Source organism: Odocoileus virginianus, chromosome 1 (genome assembly GCF_023699985.2).
Source record: "Odocoileus virginianus isolate 20LAN1187 ecotype Illinois chromosome 1, Ovbor_1.2, whole genome shotgun sequence".
NCBI classification, from domain to species: domain Eukaryota; kingdom Metazoa; phylum Chordata; class Mammalia; order Artiodactyla; family Cervidae; genus Odocoileus; species Odocoileus virginianus.
The window spans coordinates 1,341,430-1,364,096 of record NC_069674.1 but is presented as its reverse complement, the minus strand read 5'-3'; the positions used below and the strand labels follow the sequence as shown (position 1 = coordinate 1,364,096).

At 45.7% G+C, this 22,667-nt stretch overlaps 1 protein-coding gene across 2 annotated transcripts in view; it reads left to right on the top strand.

Moving 5' to 3' along the window:
* UBE3C (ubiquitin protein ligase E3C) overlaps positions 1-22,667 on the top strand; it is a 115,113-nt gene that overhangs the window by 26,435 nt on the left and 66,011 nt on the right. For both annotated transcript variants that reach the window (XM_020888733.2, XM_020888732.2), the window contains exons 3-9: positions 3,179-3,253; positions 3,684-3,830; positions 8,356-8,471; positions 15,384-15,541; positions 18,498-18,651; positions 19,068-19,288; positions 19,777-19,934. In XM_020888733.2, the coding sequence (XP_020744392.2) occupies positions 3,179-3,253; positions 3,684-3,830; positions 8,356-8,471; positions 15,384-15,541; positions 18,498-18,651; positions 19,068-19,288; positions 19,777-19,934 (1,029 nt within the window). The remainder of the gene's footprint in view (positions 1-3,178; positions 3,254-3,683; positions 3,831-8,355; positions 8,472-15,383; positions 15,542-18,497; positions 18,652-19,067; positions 19,289-19,776; positions 19,935-22,667) is intronic.

Sequence of the window (22,667 nt, the reverse complement as noted above, 5' to 3'; positions counted from 1 at the left end):
GAAATCACCGAATGTTTCCTGGGTGGTGAAATAGCCCTCACTTGAAAGTCACTGCTCAAACAAGAAAAGTATACTGAAAAGCAAGAGAATGATCCTGTAGTGGGTAGCCATTCCCTTCTGCAGAGAATCTCCGTGACCCAGCGCTCAAACCTGGGTCTCCTGCATTGCAGGTTGATTCTTTACCGGCTGAGCTGCCGGGAAGCCCGTGTACGGGTTGCTGTGTTTTGTCTTTCCTGGAGCGTCCTCAGCCAGCCCTCTCTCCCCGTGGTGCTTCTGCTCCATTCCCCCTCCCCTACTCCTCTTGGGCTCACGCTGCGGATGCGTCCAGCCTTCACGTTCTACCCCGTGTGTCTGCTCTCCTCTCTCTGTTTATCCTTTTCAATATCTGTGCTTTGATTTGGCTAGTCTCTTCTTGTCTAACTTCTGATTTACAGATTATCTCTTTTAGTGATGTCTGATTATTAAATACATCCACTGAGTTCTGAATTCTGGTTTTTATTTCAGTTCTAGAATTTTGTTTGATTATTTTATTTACCAGTTCTCTTGTCTTTTAATTTCTTGAACATAATTGTAGATTTTTAAGCATAATGTTTAAACTCCAGTATTTGGAATTCCTATGGGTTTGTTTGTGTTGTTTGTCCTCTTGATTTTAAATTCTTGTCTTTTGCCTGGTTATTTTGGTTGAATACTGGACTTCGTATGTCCTAAACAGAATGATGCCTTCAGGTTCTAGAATATGACCTCTTCTTTTTGGAGAGCATTGCATTCATTTCTGGCAGGCAATAGGGAGAGGAACAATTAATCCCCTTTAACTGTTGTAAGGATGAGCTGACTTGAGGCTGACTTTCAGGCCTTGTGAGGGTTGACCTATTTCCGGTACACCTGCCAGAGAACTGGAGTGTTACCTAGACTTCCTCCCTAGTTAACCACTGAATGAACAAAAATGAATGTGTTGAAAATGCCTGGGATGATTTATGAGTTTATCATCAAGTACCCTTAGAATCATAGTTATGAATTGATGCCCAAACTTGGTTCCGGCTCAGGGGTTCCCTCGTAACCATCTCAAGCTCAGAGAGTGCACCTCTGTGACCTGACGGTGTGCTCTCTAATCCCAAGACTGCATGAGTGTGTGCACCGTTCACGCCTGTAGGTGGCACTCAGAGGGGCTGTGAAACATCGCGTGCTAGGACAGAGCGCAGGTTTCGTGTCACACCTGAGTTTGCTTTCTGACTCATGGCGTTTGGCATCCTCAGTCTTTATGGAGAGCTCAGGCTCTGTGTCTGTAAAACAGGAGTGGTGCTCACCCGTCAGGGTACTGTGTGGATGCCTGTGGATTGTCTCCGGGCGGGCACGCGGTGGGCCCTCAGGGTGCGGCAGCTGCAGAGATTAGAACAGTGATGACTATTGTTCTTGCTCAGTCACTGAAAGTTTTAAAGGCAGTCTCAGGTGGTTCATAATTGGAGTTTTCTGCTTAGAAATAGAGTGACCTTTGAAATAAATGCTTCTATAAATGCTGGAGAGGGTGTGGAGAAAAGGGAACCCTCTTACACTGTTGGTGGGAATGCAAACTAGTACAGCCACTATGGAGAACAGTGTGGAGATTCCTTAAAAAACTGGAAATAGAATTGCCATATGACCCAGCAATCCCACTCCTGGGCATACACACCGAGGAAACCAGATCTGAAAGAGACACGTGCACCCCAGTGTTCATCGCAACGCTGCTTCTAATAGCCAGGACATGGAAGCAACCTAGATGCCCATCAGTAGACGAATGGATAAGAAAGCTGTGGTACATATACACCATGGAATATTACTCAGCCATTAAAAAAGAATTCATTTGAATCAGTTCTAATGAGATGGATGAAACTGGAGCCCATTATACAGAGTGAAGTAAGCCAGAAAGATAAAGACCAATACAGTATACTAACGCATATATATGGAATTTAGAAAGATGGTAACGATAACCCCATTTGCAAGACACAAAAAGAGACACAGATGTATAGAACAGACTTTTGGACTCTATGGGAGAAGGCAGGGATGGGATGATCTGAGAGAACAGCATCGAAACATGTATATTATCAAGTGTGAAACAGATCGCCAGTCCAGGTTGGATGCATGAGACAAGTGCTCGGGGCTGGTGCAGTGGGATGACCCAGAGGGATGGGATGGGGAGGGAGGTGGGAAGGGGGGTTCAGGATGGGGAACACATGTAAATTCATGGCTGATTCATGTCAGTGTATGGCAAAAACCACTACAATGGTGTAAAGTAATTAGCCTCCAACTAATAAAAATAAATGAAAAATTAAAATGCTTGTGTTTTTTTTTTAATACTTAAAAGCTTTTAAATTAAAAAAAATTTTTAGTTGGACTCTAATTACTATACAGTATTGTACTGGTTTTTGCCATACATTGACATGAATCAGCCAGGGGTGTACATGTGTTCCCTATCTTGAACCCCCCTCCCACCTCCCTCCCCATCCCATCCCTCAGGGTCATCCCAGTTAAAAGCTTTTTTTTAAAAGTCTGACTGTGCTGGCAGAATTGTAAAATGGTTAGCTGTTTTGGAAAACAGTCCAGTAGTTCCTCAAATATTAATTCTATGCCTGGGTATACACCCGAGAGAATTGAAAATCTGTGTCCCCACAAAAGTTGGTACATGAGTGTCCACATCAGCATTATTCATAATAGCCTAGAGTGGAAAGAGCCCAGTGTTCACCAGCTAGTAAGCGGATAAGCAAAGAAGACAGTTGGACAGTGAAGCGGCCGTAGAAAGGGGTGAGGTACTCACACAGGATGTGCCGTGGGTGACTTGAGGACACAGTGCCGAGTGAACGGTCAGGCTCAGAGGCTGCATATTATGGTTCCCTTGTGTGTAGCGTCCAGAATGGGGAGTTCCATGGAGATAGAAAGTTGATTAGTGATTGCCAGGGCAGGGTGGACAGGTTGAGTGGGACAGAGTGTGAGGGGTGACTGACGGCCACCGGGTCAGGAGTTTTATGGGGCCGAGTGATGAAAATGTTCTGAAAGTAGACAGCGGGCATGACTGCACAACTTTGAATATATTAGAAATTGGTGAATGGTATGTTTCAAAGAGTGAATGTTGTGATGTGTAGTCTTAACGAGTATATGTCATTTTCACTGATTCTGACCAATTGTTTTTCCTCCCAATGTTATTCAGGAAGAAAGGCGAAGATTGAAAAATGCAATAATTATCCAGTCATTTATTCGAGGCTATAGAGACAGAAAACAGCAAGTAAGTTTGCTTTTAAATTGAGAAGGAATTAAAAAGGCATGAGAAAACTTATTTTGAATATAGCATTGGATTCTTAGAGGTGGAATTCATTTTGTGTGCATTTTTATGTGTACTTGTTTAACGAAAATTAATGTGGATAATATGTTCCCCAATGATTAATTTGCTAGTTTATATAAAAGTATATGGATAGATGAGGTTTTTGGTGGTTTTTAAGTTATGAAATAGAAGCCTAGGCCAAACTGCGCTACAGATCACAGTAAATAGAGGTGGTGGTAGCCCCTGTGGAGGGTCTGTAACAGGTACACCCCAGGCTCTCCAGCCGTGACTTCCCAGTGACGTAACCCTAGCGGGCGGTCTGCGCTCTGCTGACCACGGGCTGCCTCAGGCCGCGCGAGCACTGATGCTGTTCTGTGTCTCCGTCTGTTTCCAGTGTTCCATCCAGAGGACTGCGTTCGACCGCTGTGCCAGCCTGGCCCAGTCTGGCGGCACTTTTCCCCTTGCCAACGGCCCCAACCTTACCCTCCTGGTGAGGCAGCTTCTGTTTTTTTATAGACAGAGTGAAGACTCAAAACGTTTGGTGAGTGTTGACTCTGCTTCCACTAACCCTTGTGTGCGTGTTTTCCAGCTTTTGGTTTCCTGTGGTCAGACCACCCCCCAGCAAGGCTCTCCTTGTGAACTTCCGCAGTCAGCGGCGGTGGGTTGTCTTTCTGATCATGTGTTTTCCCTCTTAAAGTTGATAGATGATCAGTAGGCTTTTTCATTTTTTTTTTTTTTATGGAAAATTTCAAATATAAGAAGCAGTGGGGTGCTGTGTGGTGCATGCACTGCGCAGCGTTACCGGGGTGCGCGGTCCACCCTTGTTCAGCACGGAGCCCGCCTTTGTCTCTGGGATGCGGTCCTCAGTGTCACAGCGTTAACCCGGGGGTGCTTCAGGGTAAGGCTCTGACCTCCAGGGTCTTGCGCTGAAACATCGAAACATAATTGCATAACTTAAAACATTTTATAGGCTTGTGATGTTACCAGTGATGAGGAATGGTGTGTGTTAATGGGGGACATCCATGACTGTCAGTCTTTTTAAAAAGTAGAACTTGCCACTGTGTCCAGTCTCCCAGAAAATGAGATTCGTGTGTAATTATTAGGTTAAATCACATACTTATTCTTAGAAATCTTTACTTGTAATAAAAATTTAAAATTAAAGGATGAGTTTACAGTAAAAGGTAAGCCTTCTGTGGTCCAGCCGTGCGACTGGCAGCACCCTTGTGTGAAACTCAAGTACAGGAGATGGAGGGTGCTGCACTGCCCTGGTGAGCTCTGGCTCTGACACCCACTCTGCTTCCTGTTCTGAGCCGGGATGGCCGTGGGAGGAACGATCCATAGATCTCGAGAGTGGTGAAGGTGGCTGCCTTAAACGCACCTTTTCTTGGCTCTGTCTGAAGCCGATGAGGAAAGGAATAACACATGCACAGCAGCAGGGCTCGGCGCTCCGTCTGGATTAGACTGTCCCTCCTTCCCCTGCTCTGAGCTCACGGACTGAAGGTCAGCTGTGGAGCACAGCCGGGGGGCGAGAGGGTCAGGAGGGTCGAGCGTCTGTCCAGAGCGCCCTTGCCTTTGGAGAGCTGCCCCTGGCTGCCCCGAGGTCCGGTCAGCAGTCCTGCGTGGTTTTTAGGCGGGCAGCGGCCTGGCCCCATGGCCCTACATGAACGTAGAATTGGCCAGCTCCTCAAACCTGGCTTATACGACAAAAACGAACCAGATGGTTTATTCAGTTTGCAAACAAAAATGCAAGAACAATGAACCAGTCACATAATATGTGGAGGGTAGGTCTCCTGCCCCATCTTCAGGTTCCCTGCTTCCTGTCTTAAGAGCACGCGTGACACCACTGTTGGGAGTTTATTTATTTAATATGCTTTGTACAAAACAGCATATATGGCTTTCCCTTCCTCACCTACTCCCTTGACTTATTTTTTATTGTTATGACTAAATATGCTCGCTGCTAAAGTGATGCTTTGTATAGTCTTCCTGAATTCCTCTGGCGTTAGCACCAGGTCACTGTTATCTCATTTTTGCGCCTCTTGAGGGCCAGGTCCTCTTCTACCCCTGCTCAGCCAGGCCCCTGGTGCGTGCCCCTGCCCCTGCCCCGAGCCACCTGCTGCACCCCGGGGGCGCGCTGCGCTGTTATCCTGGGAAAACCCTTGCTCTGTTTCTCTTCAGTTTCAGATCCTCTCTCCTGAGTCCATTCCTTTTTGCTTGCTTGATTTGCTCCCTCGTTTTATTGATATACACCTTCAGTTGACTTCCTGAGAAAGGATGCATAAGAGGGAAAGTTTATATATCTGAATTTAGTGAAAAAAAAACAACAACAACAAACAAGAGAGTTGAGTAGGAAAAATGAAGCAAAGCAGGTATTTAATGTACTTAGAACTTTGGGAATGATGATGTTGGTGCATTTGTCAAGAAATTTAAAAGCAGTGTCAAAGTCCAGTCCACTCCAGAGATATATTATACAGCACAGGGAATAAAACCAGTATTTTATAATAACTACAAGTGGCGTATAACCTTTGAACATTTTAATCGTTATGTTGTATCCATGAAGCTTATATAATACTGTCCATCAGTTATGTGTGCATGTATGCTCAGTCACATCTGACTCTTGAGACCCCAGGGACCATAGCCCTCCAGGCTCCTCTGTCTGTGGGATGTTCCAGGCAAGGATACTGGAGTGAGTTGCCATTTCCTCCTCCAGGGACATCAGTTGTGCCTTAATTAAAAAGAAAACAAACCCAGTCCAAGAAGTGTTAAAGAAAGTGCTTTGAGGGTTTCTTTATGGGGTTGAACCATAATTACTTGATTAGTGTATTAACGCCTTATTCTTATAGTTCCTACAGTTGCCCATTAGATTGTTACAGTGTTTACTGCACCTTCTACTGTTATTTGTTAATGGGTTAAGAGATAGGAATGCCAAACCACCTGACCTGCCTCCTGAGAAATCTGTAACAGGTCAGGAAGCAACAGCACTGGACATGGAGCAACAGGCTGGTTCCAAATCGGGAAGGAGTACGTCAGAACGGTATATTGTCACTCTGCTTATTTAACTGATATGCAGAGTACATCATGAGAAACACTGGACTGGAAGAAGCACAAGCTGGAATTAAGATTGTGGGGAGAAATATCAGTAACCTCAGATATTGATACCAAATGATACCACCCTTATGGTAGAAAGCGAGGAATTAAAGAGCCTCTTGATGAAAGTGAAAGAGAAGAGTGAAAAAGTTGGCTTAAAACTCAGCGTTCAGCTAACTAAGATCATGGCCTCTGGTCCCATCACTTCATGGCAAATAGGTGGGGAAACAATGGAAACAGTGAGAGACTTTATTTTTTTGGGCTCTAAAATTACTGCAGATGGTGATTGCAGCCATGAAATTAAAAGATGCTTGTTCCTTGGAAGAAAAGCTATAACCAGCCTAGACAGCATATTGAAAAGCAGAGACATTACTTTTCCAACAGAGGTCCATCTAGTCAAAGCAATGGTTTTTCCAGTAATCATGTATGGATGTGAGAGTTGGACTATAAAGAAAGCTGAGTGCTGAAGAACTGATGCTTTTGAACTGTGGTGTTGGAGAAGACTCTTGAGGGTCCCTTGGACTGACAAGGAGATCCAACCAGTGTATCCTAAAGGAAACCAGTCCTGAGTATTCATTGGAAGGACTGATGCTGAAGCTGAAGCACCAGTCCTTTGGCCCCCTGATGTGAAGAACTGACTCATTTGAAAAGACCCTGATGCTGGGAAAGATTATAGGCAGAAGGAGAAGGGGGCGACAGAGGATGAGATGGTTGGATGGCATCACCAACTCGATGGACTTGAGTTTGAGCAAACTCTGGGATTTGGTGATGGACAAGGAGGCCTGGCGTGCTGCGCGGTCCATGGGGTCGCAGAGAATTGGACACGATGATGAGTGGCTGAACCAAACTGAACTGAATGGGTGTATCAATTTTAGAATGCACTGCTTGTCAGATAGTGCAGAAAACGTGTGTGTCACATTGGTTCCTGAGGAAATAGGGACAAGCAGCTCCAAATGCCTCAAGTTGAGCTTTTGTGTAGGCAGATGAACAGTTGGGTGGGGTCTCAGAGTTCCTTTCCACCTACTTTGGACCCACTAGGATTTACCAGGCAGAACATTTGTGCTCAGGCTTTGATAACATCTCATATCAGGTAAGCTTTACTGTCAAAGGAGACACAACATGACAGGCACACGTGAGAGGCTCTCTCATTTGTAACTGTTTCTGTTGATAAATGAACAGGTAGCAAAAAGCATATCGTAGAGAAAGTGAGTCCAGCAGGCTCCTTGTCAGGGGTGGTGTTTTCAGTCACTCAGAAGAGCGGTGTCCACACCTGCTGGGTGGAGCTGGATGGAGGTCTGAGGCCCCGCTTGCTGAGCTTGGGGCCCCATCAGTGGTTGTGTCCAGGATGGTGGGAGTTCAGGCCATCCCCCCCACAGCTGTGACCTTTGCTCCCCTCAAGCATACTGCAGTATAATTGACAAATAAAGCTGTAATATTTTAGTGCGCACTGTGATGGTTTGTATAAACACTGTGATGGGATTCCTCCATCTAGCTGTGATATAACTCTCACCTGACGTGTTACACGCCTGGCCTTTTATCGGGGGTGGTGGGGCTGTAAGATCGCTTTTTCCACCAGCATTTCATGGATTGGGGAGGAGAGCATCCACAGGAACGGTGCTGGAAGCTAGAGAAGACAGGTGAGAAGGAGCCGCTGTCCTTTGTAATTTAGGATTAAGACTGTGATTCTCACTTTTTATTGTGGACTGCTAGATTTTGTAAATGAACTGTTTCTCTCACTTTTATGTGAGTTTTCTAATACCTACTCTTAAGTAATTTAACTTCATGCTGATGTGCTTTTTTAGGATGGAAAAGTCAGGATGTGTGTATCCTTCTCACTAAAACTTTGACTTAGAAGATTGATTTCTCAGCCATGTTTTGATTATTTTGATTGTGTCTGCCAGTTAAGGAAATTTGGCATGTTATGTAATTAGAAAACAGTTAACTTTTTACAGACTAACGAGTTGTATGTTTTGCTCTTTCAGATATGGATGTATCAGAACCTGATTAAACACAGCGCTCTGTTTGTCCAGCAGTTGGAAGGATCTGAGAGACTCACATGCTTGTTTCAAATAAAGAGGTTGATGAGCCTCTGTTGCAGGTAAACCCATTGTCGTCCCCAGCTTGGGTGATGTGGTGATCTCGTTGTCTAGAAAAATACTGTTTGAGTTTCAGTGTCTTAGTGGTTTTCCCTTTGTTGTTGGTTTTTTTGAGACTGAAATGTTACTGTTTTCAGTTTTTACTCCTGTGATCCTCCCTTTAGAAATTAAAATGTAGTTAAGCATACCTTCCAAGGGTTGTTTTCTTCCCGGTGTGGCCTGGAATCGCCCTGTGGGACGTCAGGCATCTGGTTGCTTGGCGAGTGGACAGGCCAGGTGAAAGACCCGTCTCTGTGCTGATGGTCACTGATCCCAGGCCCCAGGGTCGCTGCCTGCAGGTGATGGGTCAGGCCTTTCATCAGGCTATCCTGACCTGTGTCCTGGACTCAGTTCAGAGCATACTGAGGTGATGTGAGTAGTAGCACTTGAATGAAAAAGCAAATTAACATCTTCACCATTTTTCTAAAATTTGGTGATGTCTGCACCGTAGCCAACTTTCAAATGATTCTGAGCCTTTAGTACACTTTCAGCTAATTTTCTGGAAGGTGCGTGTAGTAAGGTTTATTTAGGGTTCCTATCAGAATGAGGCCTGTTAGCTCAGATCCTGATCTTCTCGAGAGCCTGAGCTGCACTAGAAAGAAAGTGGAAAACCCCCAAAGAGAGAATGTGGATGATCGAGAGCCCCAGTAAATCTTTTTTTTCCCCCAAACCCCTTTTATTTCTCGAAAAATGTCCTTTGAAAAACACATCGTATGCGTTGATTCGCTGGAGCAGGAGTTCATGGACCTTCTCTGTAGACGCCTGCACAGCACAGTGAGGTCTGGGCACCGTGGCCTCTGTTACACACACGGCTTTTCCTCACAGGCCCTCAGAGGTGTCAGGCGTGCCCTACCCCAGAGCAGCATAGTCTGGGGGTTGTAGTTTGTGGCACTTAATGTGCTTTTGAAGGTATTCATCCAGCAAGTAATTTTATTTCCTTTTTTTTTTTCTTTTTTTTTTTTTCCATTTATTTTTATTAGTTGGAGGCTAATTACTTTACATCATTACAGTAGTTTTTGTCATACATTGAAATGAATCAGCCATGGATTTACATGTATTCCCCATCCCGGTCCCCCCTCCCACCTCCCTCTCCACCTGATCCCTCTGGGTCTTCCCAGTGCACCAGGCCCGAGCACTTGTCTCATGCATCCAACCTGGGCTGGTGATCTGTTTCACCCTAGATAATATACATGTTTCGATGCTGTTCTCTTGAAACATCCCACCCTCGCCTTCTCCCACAGAGTCCACAAGTCTGTTCTATACATCTGAGTCTCTTTTTCTGTTTTGCATATAGGGTTATCGTTACCATCTTTCTAAATTCCATATATATGTGTTAGTATACTGTAATGGTCTTTGTCTTTCTGGCTTACTTTGCTCTGTATAATGGGCTCCAGTTTCATCCATCTCATTAGAACTGATTCAAATGAATTCTTTTTAATGGCTGAGTAATATTCCATGGTGTATATGTACCACAGCTTCCTCATCCATTCGTCTGCTGATGGGCATCTAGGTTGCTTCCATGTCCTGGCTATTATAAACAGTGCTGCAATGAACATTGGGGTGCACGTGTCTCTTTCAGATCTGGTTTCCTCGGTGTGTATGCCCAGAAGTGGGATTGCTGGGTCATATGGCAGTTCTATTTCCAGCTTTTTAAGGAATCTCCACACTGTTTTCCATAGTGGCTGTACTAATTTTCATTTCCACCAACAGTGTAAGAGGGTTCCCTTTTCTCCACACCCTCTCCAGCATTTATTGCTTGTAGACTTTTGGATAGCAGCCATCCTGACTGGCGTGTAATGGTACCTCATTGTGGTTTTGATTTGCATTTCTCTGATAGTGATGTTGAGCATCTTTTCATGTGTTTTTTTGCCATCTGTATGTCTTCCTTGGAGAAATGTCTGTTTAGTTCTTTGGCCCATTTTTTGATTGGGTCATTTATTTTTCTGGAGTTGAGCTGGAGGAGTTGCTTGTATATTTTTGAGATTAATCCTTTGTTGCTTCGTTTGCTATTATTTTCTCCCAATCTGAGGGCTGTCTTTTCACCTTGCTTATAGTTTCCTTTGTTGTGCAAAAGCTTTTAAGTTTCATTAGGTCCCATTTGTTTATTTTTGCTTTTGTTTCTAAAATTCTGGGATGTGGGTCATAGAGGATCCTGCTGTGATTTATGTCGGAGAGTGTTTTGCCTATGTTCTCCTCTAGGAGTTTTATAGTTTCTGGTCTTACATTTAGATCTTTAATCCATTTTGAGTTTATTTTTGTATGTGGTGTTAGAAAGTGTTCTAGTTTCATTCTTTTACAGGTGGTTGACCAGTTTTCCCAGCACCACTTGTTAAAGAGGTTGTCTTTTTTCCATTGTATATCCTTGCCTCCTTTGTCGAAGATAAGGTGACCATAGGTTCGTGGGTTTATCTCTGGGCTTTCTATTCTGTTCCATTGATCTATATTTCTGTCTTTCTGCCAGTACCATACTGTCTTGATGACTGTGGCTTTGTAGTATAGTCTGAAGTCAGGCAGGTTGATTCCTCCAGTTCCATTCTTCTTTCTCAAGGTTACTTTGGCTATTCGAGGTGTTTTGTATTTCCATACAAATTGTGAAATTATTTGTTCTAGTTCTGTGAAAAATACCGTTGGTAGTTTGATAGGGATTGCATTGAATCTATAGATTGCTTTGTGTAGTATAGCCATTTTGACAATATTGATTCTTCCAATCCATGAACACGGTATATTTCTCCATCTGTTTGTGTCCTCTTTGATTTCTTTCATCAGTGTTTTATAGTTTTCTATGTATAGGTCTTTTGTTTCTTTAGGTAGATATACTCCTAAGTATTTTATTCTTTTTGTTGCAATGGTGAAAGGTATCGTTTCCTTAATTTCTCTTTCTGTTTTCTCATTGTTAGTGTATAGGAATGCAAGAGATTTCTGTGTGTTAATTTTATATCCCAGCAAGTAATTTTAATAGATGATAGATCCAAATGCAATTTCTGCTTGTTTTCCCCAACTTTCTGTCTTGGAAAATTTCTGGGCGGTGTTTGCTCACCAGGATCTTGGCCTGCAGGCACTTGAGCCTATAGGTCTCCAGACACTGCCCAGTGGCACCCGATGAGAGCTGCTGGTGTGGGGCACACTTGATTCAGCCTAAACATGTGTGAGCAGACTTCCTCAGAGCAGGGCATGTGAGAGCCCTGGCACCTCAGCCCACAGACGCATCCTGAGGCGAGTCTGTGCTCAGTGAGGCCAGGTGCAGGTGGAGACTCCGCTTCATGTTGTGCAGGCCCACGTTCTCCTCTGCCGCCTGCCCCCAGGGCTGGCCTTCCCCCAGGGCTTTTCACATCTGGTGATCTGGGCTTGATACTGTTGTTATGTCCATGGCTCATTCAGTGCTGATTTTTCTAACGGAGGTGTCTCTTTTAGTGCTGGTTAGTTGGCTTGTTTGTGAAGAGGACCCTGCCTCTTTTCCCTTTTGGCTCATTCGGCCTTGTGTTGTCTTTTAGCGCTTGATGGAGGGAGCTCTTCTCAGAAGCCCTCCATCCCCGCCCCGTCTTTCGAGCCTCAGTGTCTCCTGGGACCATGCTACTTTGGGCTCACTTAATACCACCCCTGCAAGCCCAAGTTGGGGCTCTTTTCTCTGGGGAATCTGGTTCTCTTAGATGAGGAATGAAATTTTAACAAGGTTTAAAAAAAAAGAAATTTTAACAAAGTAAAATTAAAACAGTAATCTGTTAGAAACTTCAGTTGTTTTATGTTACTTGCCACGTGCCAGGCGCTGAATTTTAGGTGTGTAGGCAAGTTACCAGAGAAGGGGCATATGCCGCCTTCTCTTTTAGTCTCCATGGGAGTTCAGGTCAACTGTCTAGAGCAAGAAAAGTGTAGATAGTGAACCAGAGGCTGGTCCCTGCTGTGAGAGGAGGTGGAGCCCAGGATGGAGCTGGAGAGTCCAGGCACATCATGGGGGGGGGTGCAGTCGGAATTGATCGTTGAGTTGGTAATGCTCAGTGTTAAGTCAGGACTCGCGTGTGAGCACGTGTCAGTGACGTCACTTAACTGGTTACCCAAGGAGGGAACCAGTAAGATGTTCCAGCTTATTCAGATGAACCTGCCTCAGGGAATTTGTATTCCCTGTCTGACAGAGCCCTTTGCATTGCCAGGAACAGGAATAATTTGTGTAGCTTAGTGTGGGAAACATTTGCATTGCCGTCAGTGTTCTCCAGGCTCACGCCTGTCTGCAGAGTTGGGGGCCAGCCTGTGGAAGGCGGGGATGGAGGGAACCCAGTGACTGAGCTGGGCCAGCCACCAGTCTCCCTCCTCCCTCCTCCCCCCATTTCACAGAATGGCGATTTTTCCCTGCAGTAAGGCCGTTGGTGCCTGTGATGACAGCTGTGATGGAGGGTGGGCACGGGGGTCTGGTTGGCGCGGCTGTAAGAGGAATTGAGAAGGGAGAAGAGCTCTGCACGGGCACCAACGCGGGCCGGGGTGGGAGAGGTGGTGGCGTCTGGAGAGTGGCATGGGGACCTGGCAGCCTGGTTGGCGAGGATCCAGGGACAGGGAGACAGGCCTGGGGAGCCCGGCCTGAAGTGGGCAGAGGCTGTGCGGCTGGAGGGCCTGGGGTCGGGCCAGGGTGCAGCCAGGATGGGTTACTCGTTTTCTCAAGAGACAGCCCATGGCAGAGGAGACGTGCAAATGCCCCCTGAGCACCGGAAGCCCAGTGTCAGCCCCTGGTGAAGTGTGCTGGTCCGGCTGCCAGAACAGCTGCGGCTTGACAGTGTCAGGACTGTGTGTGGTGTCCGCGGAACAGCTGGGTCGCTCAGCCCTGCCTCTCAGCTTGATGGTTCCTTGTGATGTCTGGCTGCCGTGTGACCTGTAGTTCCTCGCCCAGGAGCTGACCCAGGAGAAGTGAGGCAGGTCCACAAGGCTGCTTTGAATGTTCAGACAGCTTTATATATAACAAGAAAAGACTGGCAATGACCCAGGTCCCTGTCAGCATGTGAATAGATAACAGAAACATGGTGTTTGCATGCCGTGGACTAGTGCTCGCTATGAAGGGACCACATTGTTAACATATGCCGGCTGAGTCTCAGAAAGTTGCTGAGGGAAGGCTCTGGACATTGATGTGTGCGTTCTCTGTGATTGCTTCTGTTTAGAGCAGAGTCTGTAGTGACAGCGTTGCTGCGGCGGGGGTGGGGCTGGGGGAGAGTGGGGGGAGGATTTACTGGAGGGCCGAGAGGTGGAGCGGAGATGTGCTCCGTGTCTGCGCTGGCTGTGGTGTCAGAACTCACTGTCGCTGCTGCTGTTCAGTTGCTCAGGCGTGTCCGACTCTTTGCGGCCCCATGGACCGCAGCATGCCAGGCCTCCCAGAGCCTGCTCAGACTGATGTCCATTGAGTCAGTGATGCCATCCAACCATCTCGTCCTCTCTTGTCCCCCTCTCCTCAATCTTTCCCACCATCAGAGTCATTTCTAATGAGTTAGCCCTTCCCATCAGGTGGCCAAAGTGTTGGAGCGTCAGCTTTAGCATCAGTCCTTCCAGTGAGTATTCAAGGTTGATTTCATTTAGGATTGACTGGCTTGATCTCCTGGCATTCCAAGGGACTCTCAAGAGTCTTCTCCAGCACCACACAATTTGAAAGCATCGGTTCTTTGGTGTTCTTTATGGTCCAACTCTCATATCTGTACACGACTACTGGCAAAACTATAGGGACTTGGGACTTTGATTCTTCGGAGCTTTGTCAGCAAAGTCTGACAATGTCAGACTAAAAAGCAATGTCTCTGCTTTTTATTATGCTGTCTATGTTTGTTACAACTTTCCTTCTAAGGAGCAAGTGTCTTAATTTTGTAGCTGCAATTACTGTCTCTGGTGATATTTGAGCCCAAGAAAATAAAATTTGCCACTGTTGGCCACTTTTCTCCTATCTATTTGCCTCAAAGTGATGGGACTGGATGCCACGATCTTAGTTTTTTGAATGAACTCACTGTATTGCCTGCTTTGCTGCTGCTAAGTCGCTGTAGTCATATCAAACTCTGTGAGACCCCATAGACGGCAGCCCACCAGGCTCTGCCGTCCCTGGGATTCTCCAGGCAAGAACACTGGAGTGGGTTGCCATTTCCTTCTCCAATGCATGAAAGTGAAAAGTGAAAGTGAAGTCCCTCAGTCATGTCTGACTCTTTGCGATTCCATGGCCTAGAGCCTACCAGGGTCCTCCGTCCATGGGATTTTCCAGGCAAGAGTACTGGAGTGGGTTGCCGTTGCCTTCTCCAATTGCCTGCTTTAAATGAGTACAAATTATTGCGTGTAAATTATGTCTCCATAAAGTTGATTTTTAAAAAAGACTTTCTCTGTTTTCACATAAAACTTAGTTTTGTAACAGCTAAGCCTTCCTTTCTGCCTGTAATTCTCATAGTGAGATGAGAGTCTTTAGTTAAAATGCTGGGTGACTTAGGACCAGAAGTAGATTAAACTGTCTTCTTGGGGGATGTTTTGGGCAAGGGAAATCTTGAAGGAGGCATGTTCGAAGAGGCTCGTGGGCACTTTTAAGGAGCTCCACAGCTGAGCTGGGTTAGATGGAGCGTGGGTAAGTTAGGGGCGCTCCCCGGCTGACCTTCCCCACACTGAGTTTCCTTGTCTGCTTCTCCCTCCCTCCTTGATTGCACATTTTTCCTCTCTCAGCCTGGAGCCAGCATCCTGTGTGGCTCATAATGAGGACTCAAAGTGCGAGTGACATGGTGCTTGGCTGTTTCCTGAGGCCTGCCTGTTTTCGGGGACATTGTAGGACTAGAGCAGAGGGGCCCGAGCACCTCCCGTGCTCGAGCGAGGAGAGTGTGAGGACCTCCTGGTGGCACTTGCCGTCTCGTGCCTCTGGGACACCTTTTCCACTTTTACAGGTTGCTGCAGAGCTGTAACGATGACAGTCTGAATGTTGCGCTTCCCATGCGGATGCTGGAGGTGTTCTCCTCCGAGGACACTTACTTGCCTGTTTTACAAGATGCTAGCTACGTGGTGTCCGTCATTGAACAAATTTTGCACTACATGATTCAGAATGGTGAGTTGGCGGTGTCAGAACTGAGGGTGGTGCTGTTGTGAGCGGTCGGCAGTGGCCAGGGCACTTTTCAGGGCGGGGACCGCGAGTCTGCGGCTAGGATGGGATCTTTGTGGGTCACAGATTCTAGCATCTCTCCTCTTCTCTACCCCCCTCAGAATTTGGAAATGCATCTAATCTCTAACTCTCCCTGTTGCTTGAAAGTGAAGGAAACTAGGTCATCCCAGGTGCAGATAAACATGGGCCGGGTGGGGCTGGGCCATGCTGCCATGGCTAAACTTGGCCTGGGTGCTGGGCACAGTCAGCCTCCAGCACGGCAGCGTGCTGACCGACCTGAAAAGAGCTTGTCCCAGGAATCAAGTGGTTCAGTAGAGGAGAGGGAGATGCTCAGTGTGTTTGAAGTTTCTCGTTAAGTCAGTGACACCTGTCTTCAAGTGACTGCACTGTCGGGGTAATAACCTCCATCTGAAAGTCCCCTGAGGACGCCTTAGCGACGCAGGCAGAAAGACGAGGAAGTGCACACGGTTCTTTAGACTTTTGTGACAGTTGAGTACTGTAAAATAAACCTTCTCAAGAGTTTGATTCCAGGGAGTTCCTGGTGGCCTTGTGGTCAGGACTCGGCGCTCTCAGTGCCAGGGACCCTGGTTCAGCCCCTCACTGGGAACTGAGATCCCACAGGCCGTGTGATGTGGTCAGCAATAGCAGGGAATCTCTGACTTTGTTCTCACAGGGCGGGTATCGGATGCTGCAGGGTTCCTGGACTCCAGGAGCGTTAACGTTAAAATGGGTGTGTTACTGGTCATAAAAGGAGCTATCAAAAGACATTCCAGGAAGCAACAGTTACTGATAAAAACATAATTTTGCTTTTGTTTTCTTGATGGGCTACTATAGGTTAAATCTAGCTAATTTAATCCTCAACATTAAAACTGTAGAAATTAAATTCTTATACATCCAGCCTTACTGATTGGCTTAGGTTAAAAAAAAGAAAGAAACCTTACTTAGTTTATTGAAAAATTAGGGAAATTACTGAGTTAATTAAAAATAAATTGGAAAATTTGGAATTTGATCTTTAAAAAACAAATTTTAAAGTCCCCTGTGTATTGATGTATTATTGTATATATTGATATTAAGGCTAAGCATTTGATACAAGTTTTTCCTTTTGCTTTCTAAAAGTGTGAAGAAGATTACTAAGGAATATGCACTTTTTAGAATATGTCTTGAACTAGGAAATGCTTCAAAATCTTACACAGAAAGTGCTGCTTCCAGCATCTTCTGTGGCATAGCTGTGTTTCATCTTTTTTGATAAATTACGTCCTGACACTACTAGTCTATACCATTTTAACATCTTGTTTATTCGTAAGTTTGTGTTGTTGTCGTACACCGTATTGACTTAACCTGAAGCTTTTCACAGTTGCAGCTAAACTACTTAGTAAGCTGTTCATGCTGTCAGTCTGTCCAGTATACACACATGTGATGTTGGTATAATAATGTGATACTCCAGAATTCTTCTTGGTATGTTCAACATTTTTTTGATGTATTTGTTTTTTCAGGTTTTTTTAAAAAAAATTTTAGTGTTTTTTGACTGTGGTGGATTTTCATTGCTGAGTGGCTTTCTCTGGTTGCAACGAGTAGGGGCTACTCTAGTTACTTGGGTCCTTGGGCTTCTCATTGCAGTGGTTTGGTTAAAGCTCCCGGTTCTAGAGCACAGGCTTGGTAGCTGTGGCTCATGGGCTTAGTTGCTCTCTGGCCTGTGGGGTCTGTGTGGACCAGGGATCAAACCTGTGTCTCTTGCATTGGCAGGTGGATCCTTAACTACTGGACCACCAGGGAGGTCCCTGCGTTTTCAGTTTTATAGCAGAAGAGCTTTCCCTGTCTTGTTGAGTGTTGCTGGTTAAGCAGAGTTTGTGAGGTTAGGGTTGGGGTGGTTACAGAGCAGGTCTAGTGGTCCCCTGCGGGGACGCCCTGTTCAGCAGCTGAACCTCGGGTGCAGAGTGGAGAGCCCCCAGTGGGTGGGGAGTGTGTTCGTGCATGTTTACAGTGGCAAGGTACTCACAGACTGCAGCTGGAGATGCGGGTCCTGCCGCAGGAGAGGACGCGGCCCCGCAGGGGCTGGTGGCCTGGGCTGATAGAGGTGGCAGAGGAGCCCTTCCACGGCTTAGGCGGGCCCTGCCCGTGTGTCTGCTTCACACAGGTCCCCTGTAAAACACCTGAGTCCCTCGGTGCCCACACTGTGGCCTCCAGAGGGAGCCTTTCCTTTAAAAGGAACTTGAGTCCCCTGAGGAATGGCTGGGAGATGAGCAGGCGGGACCCGGATATCTCGTCCAGTCAGAAGGCAGGGGCACTCACCTGCCCGAGCCCGTTGACCAGAGCCCGGGCACGGGGTGACAGCCGGGAGCACAGCGCGGTGGCTGGCGTCTGCTCAGGGCCTGCAGTCCTGGGGCAGCACACAGCGGCGTGGTTGCCTGGAGGATGCTGAGGAGACAGCTTTTGAGAATCCCCTTGTGGGATTTTTACTTGGATCCTGATTCAGGCAAGCTAGTTTAAAAAACTTCATAAGACAGTTGGACACTTGATCACTGATAGGTATTTGTGGTATTAAGGCATTGCTGTTAATTTATTTTAAGAAAATAGTGTTCTCTGATGATGTGCTGAAGTAATTCTGTCTTGGCTGGCCCCAGATGAGAGGTGGTGCTGGTGACTGGCTGGAGTTGATCATTGTTGGTGCTGAGCAGTGGATTCCTGGACTTTACACATCACTTCAAACTACTTAGGAACCACAAGGTTTACTTGATAAAAACTTGAAGGAAAAACTAACTTGAATTTGGACCTATGGAGATTTATAAAGAGCAGTTAAAAATTGCCAAGTTTTTTTCCTCTTGTTGTAAAAAAAAGTGGGGGGGCTACTTATATCTTAATACAAAGTGATACAACTTATAAATATGTTTTTCTTTTCTTTTAGGGTATTATAGATCTCTCTATTTGTTAATAAACAGCAAGCTTCCATCAAGTATTGAATATTCTGATTTATCTCGAGTTCCTATAGCAAAAATTTTGCTAGAGAATGTTTTAAAACCATTGCACTTTACTTACAACTCCTGTCCAGAAGGTGCAAGGTGAGAATAGAATCAATTTATTGATTTTGTAATTTCGCAAGATCTGTATCTAACTTTGACACAGGATGCTATCTTAAATATAGACTTGAAAGTCAGTTTTGCTTTATTAGTGTGATTCAGTTTAAAGAAAAATGTACTTTTTCTATCTGGCCTGCACCCAACATAAATTTATAATTCTGATGACCTGATTATTTTCTTGCTTTCTAGTATCTATCAGAAGATAGAAAAACATAGCAAAGTTTTCTGTTTTTTTTTTTTTTCCATAGGAATGATACAGCATTAAGTTCAGAGTGCTCTAGTTAATCTGGGAAACTTAACATTGACGAAAAGGTTATTTTGTGAACAGTGATTTTAATCAGTGGTTTTGTGAACAGCGTGTTTTGATTTGATTACGAGCTTCCGTTTTTCTTCATTAGGCAACAGGTTTTTACAGCCTTCACGAAGGAGGTCCTGGCGGCCCCCTTCACAGAGCAGATCTTCCACTTCGTCATCCCTGCCCTGGCGGACGCACGGACCGTCTTCCCCTACGAGCCCTTCCTGGCTGCGCTGCTGTCCCTGGAGGGCGGACGCTCCACCACCAGCGGGGGGGCACCCTGGCTCTTCTACTTCGTTCTAACTGTTGGTGACAGTTATCTGGGTATGAAACGTAGGATGTCCTGTGAGCTCACGCAGAGGCAGCGTGAGTAGATAGCGGGGCGGGGCGGGGCAGGGTGCAAGGCCGGCTGTCCCCTTGTCAGCACAGCATGGCCTCTGGGGGAGGGGCTCCTTGGAAGAGTGCGTTCGCTTAAGACCGTAGCCTGGCTGGTGTCCCCGGTCATAGTGTCCAGGCAGGATAAAAAGTCTGATTTAGCAGGGCCACTCAGATTAAAAAGAATTTGAGTTGAATGGGCCAATTTCTGTGAGTGCAGGTTCTTTTCCCCCGTTTATGCTAAACTTCTGGGTTGCCTGGTGTGGCATTTTGGTATCTTTTGCTAATGTATTTGAACACACACATCTGCACGTGAAATATTAGAAATGTAATGTATGTCCCGGTCAGAAATGCCTCTTGGAGTTCTGGAGAAATGACCCCCTGAGGTTTCCAGCTTCTCACCCCTCCTAACTAACGGCTGTGACTGTCTCACCAAGGCACTCTCTCCGAGGACGGGCTGCTGGTGTACCTGCGAGTTCTCCAGGCCTTCCTTTCCCAGCTGCCCGTCTCACCCGCCAGCGCCAGCTGCCAGGATGTGGCCAGCGACTCCGACGACGAGGAGGGGGAGGAGACTGACAGGCAGACAAGCACTCCGGTAAGCTCCCAGCCGTGCGTCTGGCCTGCACCGCGTTCTGCACGGTCCTCTGGTGTCGGCAGTCACCTCAGCTCTGCGTCCACCCTATTTCCAGTGAGATGAGCACATCAGGCATTCTCATGACCGGCCTGCGCTCTCCATGCCTTTTCCTTGCAGCCACACACAGATGTGTGGGCACACGCGGATTTGCATTTGGTTTTTCAGTATAAAGTAGGATCACAGTGTATATCAGTTTAGTTTGCTCTTCAGTCGCTAAGTCGTGTCAGACTCTTTGTGACCCCGTGAACCGCAGCACGCCCGGCCTCCCTGTCCATCACCAGCTCCCAGAGTCTACCCAAACTCATGTCCATCGGGTCGGTGATGCCATCCAACCATCTCATCCTCTGTTGTCCCCTTCTCCCTTTGCCTTCAGTCTTTCCCAGCATCAGGGTCTTTTCCAACATAGAGAGATGCAGTTTTATGTTTGGTCGTTCATTGCAAAGTAGGGCTGCTCTGTGTATCAGTTTATTACTCAGGACACCACTCTTCGAGTGAAGCCATTGGGTTAGAAGGTTAAGGTTTACAGGAATAACACTTACTGTGTGCCAGGCATCATTCCACTCTTATTTGTAAGAATTTTTAGCATTTCTCCATCAGCCTGGAAGGGCGTCGCGGTCGAGCTGACGAGAAGAGAAACTGCCGTGTCCACTGCTTTGGCAAAACCTCAGATGCGTGGCCTCCTGGCCAAACATCTGCGATTTCATATTGTTGGAGCATTCACGGTCTCCCTGGGGTTTGCAACTTTCTATAAGTTTGCTGTGGCTGAACAAAGAAAGAACGCATATGTAGATTTCTACAGAAATTATGATTCCATGAAAGATTTTGAGGAGCTGAGGAAGGCTGGTATCTTTCAGAGTGCAAAGTGATTTGGAATATAAAGAATTTCTTTGGGCTGAGTTCCATGGGAGTTTGTCACTTTCCTGTGTTCCTGAACTATGAAACTGACTATCTGGGGTGAGAAATAGTCTCTCAATAAATAAACAGTTAACAAATACTGTGGGAAAAAAAAGAATTTTTAAAAATAACAGCTTGATTGAGAAACATTTTACCATAAAATTCACCCTTTTATTTTTATTTTTTTAAATAAATTCTTATCTATTTGTTTGTTTGCCTCACAGCTTGTGGATCTTGTGGGATCTTAGTTCCCCGACCAGGAACTGAACCTGTGTCTTCTGCAGTGGAAGTACAGAGTTCTAACCACTGGATCACCAGGAAAGTCCTAGAATGAGCCCATTTAAAGTAATAACACTATTCAGTGACTTTTCAGTGTTATGAACATAACTAGGCATCTGTTGCCACTAAGTCTAGAACATTTTTATCATTCCACAGAGAAGCCCCAATCAGGCCCTTTCCTTCTTCTCCCCAGCCCCTAAAAGAAAAGCAAGGTCAAGTTTCCTTTTAACTATCTCTTGAACACTGCAGAACATCTTTTGTCTATTTTCACAGATTTTATAGATGATAAACATTATGATTTACTTTAAAATTCATTTTATGTACACTGTCACATTTTATCTCCAACTTCCCCTTCTCCCACTTCTCACCTAGCACTGTTTTCTGTGTGTTTTCAAGGAATAAAAAGCTTTATGTCACACACACGCTGTTTGTCTTACCTAGGTGGTATAGTCTGCTACTGATGTCTTTTTCTCTTAATTACATGATTACAATGCCTTGAGGTGTGGCTATACTAGGTTTAAGGGTTTTTTAATTAGAACATGTCTCCTTCATTGGTGCCAAGTCTAGTCCCAGGAGAATACACTTGAGAATATGCCGGGGGGTGGGGGCTCGGGGCGTGGAGTTGAAGGGCTCAGGGCTCCCTTAGCAGAGAGGAAGCCTGCCCAGCAGGAGGATGGGGGACAGCTGGTGTGGCCAGGGCTTAGGCCAGGCCACGGCTTGTTACAAAGGGCAAAACAGAGGGTTTTGGTGGGTGCTGGAACTCTTGCCACATCTTGTTAAAACTCAGATGCAAAAAAAGAGTGGATTGTATGGTCAAAAAAAAAAAGTAAGATTTGATAAATGAACAGTAGATAAAGCCTTTGTTTTCAGAAGACAGTTTGTTCATACTTTACTTCTAGAGACTCTGTGACATTTAAATGTTATCTGTGTAGGCATACCTCATTTTATTATACTTCTCAGATACTCTGGTTTTTATATGTTAAAGGTTTTTGGCAAGTCTGTGTTGTCAGATGATGGTGAGCATTTTTAGCAATAAAACATTTTTTAATTAAGATAGGTGCATTGTTTTATTAGACATTGCCATCACATTATGCACTTAATAGGCTACAATAGAGAATAAACACAATTTTCACAGGCACTGGTAAACCAGGAAGTTCATATGACTCACTTTATTTCGATGTTCGCTTTGTTGTGGTGATCTGGAGCCACCCCTGAACTATCTCCACTGTGTGCCGCTACACAATATAATTTGTCCCTAAGTGGTGAAAAAGGAGAATGAGAAAGCTGGCTTAAAACATTCAAAAAACAAAGATCATAGCACCCGGTCCCATCACTTCATGGCAAATACATGGGGGAAAAGTGGAAATAGTGACAGATTTTATTTTCTTGGGCTCCAAAATCACTGCAGACAGTGACTGCAGCCATGAAATTAAGACACTTGCTCCTTGGAAGAAAAGCTGTGACAAACATAGCATATTGAAGAGCAGAGATACCAGTTTGTTGACAAGGGTCTGCTAGTCA